This window comes from Myxocyprinus asiaticus, chromosome 48, assembly GCF_019703515.2.
Source record: "Myxocyprinus asiaticus isolate MX2 ecotype Aquarium Trade chromosome 48, UBuf_Myxa_2, whole genome shotgun sequence".
Lineage (NCBI taxonomy): Eukaryota > Metazoa > Chordata > Actinopteri > Cypriniformes > Catostomidae > Myxocyprinus > Myxocyprinus asiaticus.
Genome location: NC_059391.1, coordinates 29,654,581 through 29,667,749, shown reverse-complemented (window position 1 = coordinate 29,667,749; position 13,169 = coordinate 29,654,581). Strand labels below are relative to the sequence as shown.

The window sequence follows — 13,169 nt, the reverse complement described above, 5'->3', positions numbered from 1 at the left end:
ATTACATTATGTTTAATAACTCTCTCTTTAGGCTTATAAATGTAATATATATATATATATATATAATATATTATTATTACATTTTTTTAATGAAAATAAATAATAAAAATATATATATATATATTACATTATGTTTAATAACTCTCTCTTTAGGCTTATAAATGTAATATATATATATATATATATATATATATTAGTATTTTATTACGTTTTTTTAATAAAACAAATATATATTTTATTAAATTTTTTTAATTAAAAATATATATATATATACATATATATATATATATATATATATATATATATTTTATTACGTTGTTTATTAAATTTTTTAATAAAAAATATATTTTATTAAAAAATTTTAATAAAAAATATATATATATATATATATATTACGTTATGTTTAACTCTCTCTTTAGGCTTATAAATGTAATAAAATATATATATATATATATATATATATATATATATATATATATATATATATATATATATATATTATTACATTGTTTTAATAAACAAATATATATATTTTTTATTACGTTATGTTTAATTATTACATTTTTTAATAAAAAAATATATTTTATTAAAAACATTTAATAAAAAAAAAATATATATATATATATATATATATGTGTGTGGGTATATATATATATATATATATATATATATATATATATATATTCTTTTTTTTTTATTACGTTATGTTTAGTAACTCTCTCTTTAGGCTTATAAATGTAATATATATTTTTATGCAAAGATCGATATTCTCGATACATCACCAGTAACGGAAGTATCAATACTGGATAAGTATCGGATTGTTTTAGGAGGGATTTTAAAAGTATGAAATGGATCTTTATTTTATATCAAAAAGCCCATTTTAGTTTTCATGTTGTTGATTTCTACACAAAAGAACTAGAAAATGTGAGTTTGTTAACGGGTGTTGAAGTACACCTGATTGTAATTCTGTCCTGTGAAGTTCTTCAAAGATCTGTTGAGTCTCAGAAAATCTTGGAATGTTTTGAGAGGGGAAATTCATATGTGGGGTGTCCAAGATGATGCCTAATTAAAATGTCCATTTTTAGTGTCTCAGGACCCAGTACAAATGTCACAAACAGTCCAGAGTTCACCAGCGGTCGTTTTCACCTGGATACAGACCACAGGTGAAATGACAGTTTTAGCACCCAGTGGAGTTGAATATGTAATTATCATGAAATCATAACTCTATTCTCTGTAAGACTGACTCAGTATCTGCTCTGAAACAACATTCATATTAATACTCATGACCGGAGCGTCTGTCATACGGGAAAGAGAGAGAAATGGCTGGCTGGAATTCTGGCACGTTCCGAGACATCAGTAATCCTGTCACACCAACACTGACTTCCAGGAATGAGTGTCCGTGCACTGAAATCCCCGGCTTGAGTCACCCACATCAAGGCTTATAGTTTCCAACTGTAACTCCTCACATTGTTTAAATTGAATCGTGCAGCATGTGTGACCTCTTTTGTAATAGCATGTTTAATTTGTCATCAACCGGGCTGCTGTAACTATAATTTACAGAATGGACTTTAAGGAAAAGTGCTGTTAAAACACGGGTATGAGGGAGTGGTTAAAATGTTTGTTTTTTCATCCAATACTTCTAATCATCTGGAAAACTTTTTGTAATGGTGATGATAAACTGTATATTTATCTAGTTTTGATGTATTGGTCTTACAAATCAACCAGACAGTTATTACACAATGAAATATGTTCATAACACACATTTATTTTATTGTCAACACTTACTGTTGTGCAGTAGTGTAATATAGGGCATACACAAGCTTACGCCATATGCTCACCTAAAATAAGTGATGATACGTATGGCCGCCAGAACAACGAGTAAGTTTTTGACTTGGAACTTTTAATCTACTAACGTGAAACCGCAGCACCGTTGAGTCAATTGTGTTTTTTATTTTAAAAAGTGTTCAGAGATTCTCTCTAAACGCACACGGAGCAGCGGGAGGCAGCACAGACAGTCCGACTAATCTGATCCACCAGTCAGAACGTTCATTTCAGACGTGATTGGTTAGCAAATATCCAATCATATTTTCCGTTTCAGTAAGGGGCGGGACATTTCCAGCATTTAATGCTGATGCACAAGCATCCCTGGAGTAACTATAATATGTGCTGTAAATGTATTTCCCTGCTAAACGTAAATATATACATTTAAATGCATCTTATGCAATTAAACTTGATATTGAAAATACTGCATGTTTCTGCACAAGTGGAACTTGTTTGACGCTCTTCACAGATGCTGGACAGCTGTGTCCCCTAATTTTACTGCTGTCGGTGGTGCCTTTTTCTTGTGATATCTAATCATTTCAATTTATATTTCTAAGTAGGAAAACTATTTGACTATACACAGAAAAGCATAAATTCACAATATGCCCACCTCTTCAGACACTACTACGCCACTGCTGTTGTGGTATCATGGTAAAGTGATGGTATCAGATAATAATACCATTGTACTTTGATATGTGCCATGATACAGTGATTAAGACTTTTATGTGGTACTTCATGGTACTTTCATGTTTGAATTTTTTTTTCTTTATTTTCCTCATGTTTTTATTTATTTTTATTTTTCATTTTCAGTTAATTTATTAATTTTTATTTCATTTAAAAAAAATCATTATTTATATTTTTTCCATTTTCATTTTTTCCATTTTCATTTAAATTTGTATATATAGATATTTTTGTAATTTTCTTTCTTTATTTAAATTTTCCATTTTTTCATTTTTTATATATATATATTTTCATTTTTCACTATCTTTTCTTTCATTTTTTTCCTTTTATTTTTAAAACATTTTTTTTCCATTTTTTTTTTATTTTTTATGTTACAATAATTTATTTATTTGTTTTATATGGTACTTGATTTTGTCATGGTACTTGTTTAAAATATATGTTAATACCTTAGTAACATGTCTAAAAAACACGGTGTTGCTTAATTATTTTTTTATTTATTTTTTTTATGCATATATTAGTTTATATAATTTTAAAAACAAATGTTATGTTAACAAAAACTGTGTATATTTTCATTTAAATAATATCATATATTATAAAGTTTTGTTTCATACATTTTATGTTTCACGAATTCTTAACTTTAATGAATCTTTAAGTATACAAAACAGCTCTTGCTTCAGTTCTACTGATAACTTCAGTTCAGTATGCAAGTCAAATTTTGATTCAGTAACCACTCTGACTGATTCAGTGAGTCATTTAGTGAAGACTATTCATTCAAAAGAGTCATTTGCTAATGAATTGGACTACACTGGGAGTGCTGTGTTTTTGCGTGCATTCTGCAATGACAACTAAATTTAAAAACCATGTTTTCTTTCCATTGTTTTGAAATACACTGTCTTTTTTATCTTGTTCAGTAACGCTGCTACAGGAAAGTGATGCAGGAAACTCTGTGTGGTACAATAGTATTTTTTTATTTATTTATTTTTTGTTAGTGAAATCTGAATGTTTTGTGTATGCAGTCAGTGTGTGTGTTGCTGTACTGATATGACTTAGCTTTTCATGCATTAGGTCACAGCAGAACTGCATTAAAATTACAGCCATCATGAATAAATCAAGACTCAAGTCCTTAATTAGAGAGAGAGAGAGAGAGAGAGGTTTGACGCATACAGTGTTCATTGCATGTTATAGTAACGGAAGGCTTCAAACTAAACTAGTTGCTCGGTTACATGCAAACAAACCAGAGCGAGTTAAACTGCTCTGATGCATTAGAGTATGTTGAAGGGTTCCCGTATTATCGATTAGGACAATGTCCTTGGTGAATGACTCCCTGTGGGATCACTACGGCAACTGGCTGTGTTCCAGATCCGTGAGGTGTTTGAAAGTGACTTAATGCGGCAATAAATCTTCGTTTTAATCAAAATGGCTTTATCGGCGTGAGTGGGGGAGGTGATAAGTTGTGCTTTCGACGTGCGCTCTAATGACAGCCATCGTCCAGACATAATGGATGGAATACAGATTGAATCTCACACATTATGTGGCTGTAATGTCCAACAGCCGTTTTTGACGCACTGGCATGAATAGATGTCACGTATGTGGCACGTCGTAGGGGTCAAGTTGTGCGTTTGGTTAACAAATTTGACATCGTCCCATTGATTAGCCTACAAGTGTGGCGTGCTTCGATACATCAAGGTGGTGTCGTATTATCAAAGGAGGAAGTATGGGCCAATCACACTACTGAGGATGAAAACTCATTAAACATGTGCATTAGCACATATTAATACAATGTAAATACCATTGTACAGTGTATATATACTAAAACATGTTTAAGCCATGGTACCATGTACTAACAAATATGGTAATGCAATGGGACACGTTCTGAAGACAGGTAACGTATCCTAAAACCATAATAATAGCATTGTATAATGTCCTAAAAACACGGTTATACTATAGTACATGTCCTAAATTCATGGTAATACTATGGTGCATATCCTAAAACATGGTAGTATGAAATTATATCCTAAAACATGGCCATTCTGTCATACAGATCCTAAAAAACTGGCGATACCACGGTACATGTCCTAAAAACATGGTAATACTATGGTGCATATCCTAAAACATGGTAATACCATAGGATATGTTCTGAAACATGGTAATACGAAAGTATGTGTCCTTAAACATGGTAATACTATAGTATATGTCTTTAAAAGCATAGTATTATGGAACATGTATTAAAAAAATAGTATTACTATGGTGCACATCCTTAAACATGGTAATAGTATGGTGCACATCCTTAAACATGGTAATACTATGGTGCACATCCTTAAACATGGTAATACTATGGTGCACATCCTTAAACATGGCAATACTATGGTGCACATCCTTAAACATGGTAATACTATGGTGCACATCCTTAAACATGATAATACTATGGTGCACATCCTTAAACATGGTAATACTATGGTGCACATCCTTAAACATGGCAATACTATGGTGCACATCCTTAAACATGGTAATACTATGGTGCACATCCTTAAACATGGCAATACTATGGTGCACATCCTTAAACATGGTAATACTATGGTGCACATCCTTAAACATGATAATACTATGGTGCACATCCTTAAACATGGCAATACTATGGTGCACATCCTTAAACATGGTAATACTATGGTGCACATCCTTAAACATGGCAGTACTATGGTGCACATCCTTAAACATGGCAATACTATGGTGCACATCCTTAAACATGGTAATACTATGGTGCACATCCTTAAACATGGCAGTACTATGGTGCACATCCTTAAACATGGTAATACTATGGTGCACATCCTTAAACATGGCAATACTATGGTGCATATCCTAAAACATGGTAATACTATGGTGCACATCCTTAAACATGGCAGTACTATGGTGCATATCCTAAAACATGGGAATACTATGGTGCACATCCTTAAACATGGCAATACTATGGTGCATATCCTAAAACATGGCAATACTATGGTGCATATCCTAAAACATGGTAATACCATAGGATATGTTCTAAAACATGGTAATATGAAAGTATGTGTCCTTAAACATGGTAATACTATAGTATATGTCTTTAAAAGTATAGAATTATGGCACATGTCCTAAAAAAATAGTATTACTATGGTGCACATCCTTAAACATGGTAATACTATGGTGCACATCCTTAAACATGGTAATACTATGGTGCATATCATAAAACATGGTAATACTATGGTGCACATCCTTAAACATGGTAATACTATCGTGCACATCCTTAAACATGGCAATACTATTAGCATATCCTAAAACATGGTAATACTATGGTGCATATCCTTAAACATGTCAATATTATGGTGCATATACTAAAACATGGTAATACTATGGCGCATATCCTAAAACATGGTAATACTATGGTGCACATCCTTAAACATGGCAATACTATTAGCATATCCTAAAACATGGTAATACTATGGTGCACATCCTTAAACATGTCAATACTATGGTGCACATCCTTAAACATGGCAATACAATGGTGCACATCCTTAAACATGGCAATACAATGGTGCACATCCTTAAACATGGCAATACTATGGTGCACATCCTTAAACATGGCAATACTATGGTGCACATCCTTAAACATGGCAATACAATGGTGCACATCCTAAAACATGGTAATACTATGGTGCACATCCTAAAACATGGTAATGCTATGGTGCACATCCTTAAACATGGTAATACTATGGTGCATATCCTAAAACATGGTAATACTATGGTGCACATCCTTAAACATGGCAATACTATTAGCATATCCTAAAACATGGTAATACTATGGTGCATATCCTAAAACATGGTAATACTATGGTGCACATCCTTAAACATGGTAATACTATGGTGCATATCCTAAAACATGGTAATACTATGGTGCACATCCTTAAACATGGTAATACTATGGTGCATATCCTTAAACATGGTAATACTATGGTGCACATCCTTAAACATGGTAATACTCTGGTGCACATCCTTAAACATGGTAATACTCTGGTGCACATCCTTAAACATGGCAATACTATGGTGCATATCCTAAAACATGGCAATACTATGGTGCATATCCTAAAACATGGCAATACTATGGTGCACATCCTTAAACATGGCAATACAATGGTGCACATCCTAAAACATGGCAATACTATGGTGCACATCCTAAAACATGGTAATACTATGGTGCACATCCTTAAACATGGTAATACTATGGTGCACATCCTTAAACATGGCAATACAATGGTGCACATCCTTAAACATGTTAATACTATGGTGCACATCCTTAAACATGGTAATACAATGGTGCACATCCTTAAACATGTTAATACTATGGTGCACATCCTTAAACATGGTAATACTATGGTGCACATCCTTAAACATGGCAATACAATGGTGCACATCCTTAAACATGTTAATACAATGGTGCACATCCTTAAACATGTTAATACTATGGTGCACATCCTTAAACATGGTAATACTATGGTGCACATCCTTAAACATGGTAATACTATGGTGCATATCCTTAAACATGGTAAAAATATGGTGCATATCCTTAAACATGGTAATACTATGGTGCATATTTTTAAACATGAAAATGCAATGGTGCATATCCTAAAATATGGTAATACTATGGTGTATATCCTAAAACATGGTAATACCATAGTATATGTCCTTAAAACATGGTATTGCCATGTTATCATGACCTGAAAATATGGTAATACCATAGTGCATGTCCTAACAACATGGTCCTAAAAACATAGTAATATCATGGGACTTACCCAAACAAACAACGTTTTGCCATTGTACATGTCCCAAACACTTGGTATTACCATGGTACCATCATGGTGCATGTACAAAAAACATGGAATTGCCAAAGTGCCATGTCCAAAAACATGGTGACACCATGGTAAATATCGAAATATGCATGGTATTGCGATGGTGCTGTGCATTTCCAAATAAAAAAATAAAAAAATAAAAAAACAGTCAGGTATTGCCATGGTCAGTGTTACAAAAATGGATATGGTGCTCCATAGTAAGGCATGGGATTGCAATGGTTTCCTGCCCAACATGTTTTATTGTACAACAACATGAGAAGGATAAAAGCTCATTAAACGTCATTAACGCTGTTAGCATTCAGAACACTGCAGAAGTACACAGGTGGCAGAAATCTGCTCGTTATGACGTGTGTGTGCAATAAAATTGGCCTTGTTTTGTGTTTTCCTTTTCTATAATTCCTTTTCACAAACTGACAAACATAAGCCAGATTAACTAGTTTTAACCTGTTCAAGGCCTGTAAATACATTCTGAAGGCATAAAAGCTTTTAAAGAAGAATATTTTCGCTTTCTGTCACAACAAATAAGTGCTTGCTTCTGTTTATTTGCGATTAATCCTTTTCTGTAAGCGCAGTGAATGTACAGTATCATGAAGGCCTCTGAAGTGTTTGTGTGTGTTTACCTTTATTGTGAATTTACTGTGTTCTTTACTGTTACTGAAACACGTTTCACTGTGTACCACGTTGAATGTCACTTTGAATAAAAGCATTTTGAAAAGCTGCAGCTAAAGAAGTGAACCGCCACGCCTCATGATTGCTGCGCTCGCTGGATCTGATCAACTGTGACTGATGGCATCAAACTGACCCGACCATCTCTCTCTCTTTCTCTCTCTCTTCAGACCATATATGGTGACGGAGTACATGGGAATCAGAAATGAGAGTTTTATGAAGTTGGCCGCTGTAGGAACATGGATGGGTGATTTTGTGACGGCATGGATGGTAAGAATCCCACTTCACTTCCATAATGTGACATACTGTATTTCCACAAGAATGTAACCAATCATTTAAGATTTAAGAATGCTTCATCAAAAAATGTATATCGAGTGACCACTAATGTGATCAAGGGTGGTACACCTTTGTATTTCTCAGTAAAACAGTGTATTTAAGGAGTAAAAATGATTTTATCAATGATGGTTGAAAAATAAGAGGGCTTGGTGATGTCAGCAGAAAGGCGGATGTCATTTTGGAGGCGGAGCAGGTTATTACATTCCGAAAAAAGATTATGAATAACATGCATGGAAGAATCATTCACAATAAGATCAGGAACATGTACTAAGAATGTAAATAGTGCCAATTTTGACTTCAGTTTGATTTTAACCATTTCAGACCAGCACAAAATTACAAACCATTTTATGAGAATTCTTGCCCTTGATGAAACTCTGGTGACAGTTGAATGTTGCTGTAATTATTTGTTGGTAATTGAGTCTCTTGGAAAAGCAGCTCACATCCCCATAGGCAGTGACGTCCGCTCGGCAGAGAGAATGTGAAATTAGAGGAGATTAACTTAACGAAGAAACTCCTGAAAACTCTCACAGGGGGCGAGATAAGACCACAGCCAGAGAGAACCATGTTTAAAAACTAATAATAGCTTCCTTAATGGGGAAATAAGGAACTTTTTACTATTCATAAAGTTTTATGCCTAAAGAAATGATTAGACAAATTTGTAAAACTTTTTACCAAAATTATATTTAATTCTTTATAGTTTTATATGGTGTATTTCCAGACGGACAGACGTTACTAGCAGCCATATCACCCTGCAGCTCTTGCCTGGTTGCCCACTATAGCTAAGCAGGGTTGAGCCTGGCCGGTACCTGGATGGGAGACCTCCTGGGGAAAACTAAGGCTGCTGCTGGAAGAGGTATTAGGGAGGCCAGTAGGGGGTGCTCACCCTGTGGTCTGTGTGGGTCTTAATGCCCCAGTATAGTGACGGGGACACTATACTGTAAAAAAGCATGGGATGAGATGTTAAACTGAGGTCCTGACTCTCTGTGGTCATTAAAAATCCCAGGACACTTCTTATAAAGAGTAGGTGTGTAATCCCGGTGTCCTGACCAAATTCCCCCCCATTGGCCCTTCTCAATCATGGCCTCCTAATAATCCCCATCCATTAATTGGCTGTATCACTCTACTCTCTCCTCTCCACCAATATCTGGTGTGTGGTGAGCGTACTGGAGCACTATGACTGCCGTCGCATCATCCAGGTGGATACGGCACACTGGTGGTGGTTGAGGAGAGTCCCCCTATACTATGTAAAGCACTTTGAGTGCCTAGAAAAGCAATATATAAATGTAAGGAATTATTATTATTATTAACAATTGATGGATGGATGGGTGGACGGATGGGTGGGTGGATGGAAGGATGGATGGATGAATGAATGGCCGGATGGATGGATGGACAGACAGACATATGGATGGATGGATAGATGAATGGACAGATGGACAGACAATGGATAGGTAGAGGGATGGAACAATAGAAGGAAGGACGGATGATGGATAGGTAGATGGATAGATGGATGGAATAATAGATGGATGGGTGGATGAACGGATGGATGAATGGATGGATGGACGGATGGATGGACAAAAGGTTGGGTGGATGGATAAATGGATGGATGGACAGATGATGGCTAGGTAGAGGGATGGAAGGAAGTAAGGAAGGATGGACAGACGGATGATGGATAGGTAGATGAATGGACGGATGGACATGGATGAACGGATGGGTGGAAGGATGGATGGATGAATGGATGGATGGACAACGGATGATGGATTGGTAGATGAACGATGGATGGATGGACGATGGATAGGTAGGTGATGGAACAATAGGTGGATGGAAAGATGGATAGATGGATGGATGGATAAATTGATGGATGGATGGACAGATGATGGATAGGCAGATGATAGGTGGAACAATAGATGGACAGACAGACAGACAGACAGACGGATGGATGGATGGATGGACGGATGAACAGATGGATAGATGGATAAATGGATGGATCAGTGGATGGATAAATAGATTCAGCTTTGTTGACTGTAAAGAAGGAAGAGATTTTCTTCAAGTTCACTCAAGGACACTCAGGAAACAAACATCCTTCCTAAAATATTTGACATCAAAGCACTTTCTCACTGACAACACACACACACACACAAACAAAGCGTAAGTATAGTTTAAGATCTTCTGGGATCAAGCTGCGTGTGTGTGTTACATTAGTAGTCTTGTGTTCAAACTGCACAGCTGAACAACAGAGAAAAGGAGGTGAAGAAAAGAGGAATAAACTGAGAGAAGATGATGAAGGGCAGAGGACTGTTGTGAAAGTACTGAATATAGACATTACATGTGCCGTTTACATGTCATTAATTCAGTTCACCTCACTCTCTGCTCATTTGGCAGGATGCTGTGTTTCTGGTGGGACGTGTCAGCAAATGGACAGATTTATTTCTTTTTCTCTCTCCTCCCCAGAGTTTTCTAGACTTTCTTTTTGAAAGGAACAGATCCGTCAGCAGAGTGACCTGAGAAACTCTCACTGAGAGACCAGAAACTGTACACAAAGGAATGTGCGAATGTTTGGCCAACGCATCGCAAGTGCGCAGTCCCGTTTTAAAAACTTAATGTGCGTTTTTTAGTCCGTTTACAGTCTGTTTTCAAACAATATGCTTTTTTCTTTTTAATTATAACAATGAAAATGCATTCCCGATGCATGTAACTTACGTAATGTGAAATTTTTTGAGTTAAACTAAATATTTATCAGGGAATAATATGGGCGGGACTTTATCCATCAGGATTTGATTGGATGGTGAAAAGTGGGCTATGATATTATTGGTTAATATTTTTTTCCCCGACCACAAAACCTTGATGACATCAGCAGAAAATAAAAGTTGTTTCAGAGGAGAAGAAAGTAATTATTTTTTGATGTAAGATTATGAAGATGATAATATATTTTATTTTATTATACAGGATTATTATTTTTCAGCTTATATTTTGATTACCTATGATTTTTAACACAATTGGTATCACTTCATTGTATTTGTTAACATTAGTTTACTACATTAGTTAACATGAACTAAAAGGGAGCAATACTTTACAACATTAATAATCTTGATTAATGTTCATTTTAACCTATACTGATACATTATAAAATGTTTAACATTAAATGTTATATATGTTAACATTAGTTAATGCAACTAACGTGAGCCTACAATGAACAATAGTACATTTACAAATGAACATTAACCAAGAAAAATAATTGCAATAAAAATTGTTTAATTTTAGTTCATAATACCTAATATTTTCACTAATGTTAACAAATACAACCTTACTGTAAAGTGTGAAGCACAAAGCAAATAATGATTGTTTGTTTGTTTCCAAGGTAACAGATATGATGCTGCAGGACACACATTACCCGGACTGGGGCAGGACCGCGAGGCACTTATGGAGGAAGGGCAATAACAGAATAGTGCTCTTCTGGTGAGTCATAATTAAGTTATATAATATTTGATATGGTTACATTTAACCTTCCTATTCTGTTTGGTCATTTTTGACCGAAATTTTTTTTCTGATGTACACTTTATTAGGTACACCTGTACAGCAACTGTACTTATTCATGCGTTTATCTAATCAGCCAGTCATGTGGCAGCAGTGCAGTTCATAAAATCATGCAGATACGGGTCAGGAGCTTCAGTTAATGTTCACATCAATCATCAGAATGGGGAAAAATGTGATCTCAGTGATTTGGACCGTGGCATGATTGTTGGTGCCAGACGGGCTGGTTTGAGTATTTCTGTAACAGTGAGCAGCAGTTCTGTGGACGGAAATGTCTTGTTAATGAGAGAGGTCATCAGAGAATGGCCAGAATGTTTTGAGCTGACAGAAAGTCTACAGTAACTCAGATAACCCCTCTGTATAATTGTAGTGAGCACAAAAGCATCTCAGAATGCACAACATGTCGAATCTTGAGGTGGATGTGCTACAACAGCAGAAGACCATGTCGGGTTCCACTTCTGTCAGCCAAGAACAGAAAACTGAGGCTGCAGTGAGCCCACCATCTGTGTACCTCAGCAGAAACCCAGATTCGTCAGACCAGGCGATGTTTTTCCAATTGTCTACTGTCCAGTTTTGGTGAGCCTGTGCCCACTGCAGCCTCAGTTTCCTGTCCTAATACGACAGTGGTGGTACCCGGAGGGGTCTTCTGCTGCTGTAGCCCATCCACCTTCGATGTGTTGTATGTTCAGAAATGCTTTTTAGCATAGAACTGTTGTAACGTGTGGTTATTTGGGTTGCTTTCACCTTCCTGTCAGCTTGGACCAGTCTGACCATTCTCCTCTGACTTCTGTCAACAACAAGGCGTTTTCACCCACAGAACTGCCCCTCACTGGATGTTTTTTGTTTTTGGCACCATTCTGAGTAAATTCTAGAGACTGTTGTGTGTGAAAATCCCAGAAATACTCAAACCAGCCCATCTGGCACCAACAATCATACCACACTCCAAATCACTGAGATCACATTTCTTCCCCATTCTGATGGTTGATGTGTACATTAACTGAAGCTCCTGACCCATATCTGCATGATTGTATACATTGCACTGCTGCCACATGATTGGCTGATTAGACAATCGCATGAATAATTAGATGTACAGGCGTATCTAATAAAGAGGTCATGAATGTAGATTAAAATGGTTTCGATTATCTGAGGGGTACAAGAATTAGTGACTTTTCCTCCTCTTGCCATCTGAACACACACACACACACACACACACACACACACACACACACACACACACACACCCAAACTGGACTTGATTCA

At 35.7% G+C, this 13,169-nt stretch overlaps 1 protein-coding gene across 2 annotated transcripts in view; it reads left to right on the top strand.

Annotated features, from left to right (window-relative positions):
- Positions 1 to 13,169, top strand: part of LOC127437114 (transmembrane protein 117) — a 77,000-nt gene that overhangs the window by 42,526 nt on the left and 21,305 nt on the right. For both annotated transcript variants that reach the window (XR_007896523.1, XM_051691813.1), the window contains exons 4-5: positions 8,216 to 8,315; positions 11,737 to 11,834. Coding sequence is in view for 1 of the 2 variants with exons in the window: in XM_051691813.1 (XP_051547773.1) it covers positions 8,216 to 8,315; positions 11,737 to 11,834 (198 nt within the window). In the remaining variant the exon portion in view is untranslated. The remainder of the gene's footprint in view (positions 1 to 8,215; positions 8,316 to 11,736; positions 11,835 to 13,169) is intronic.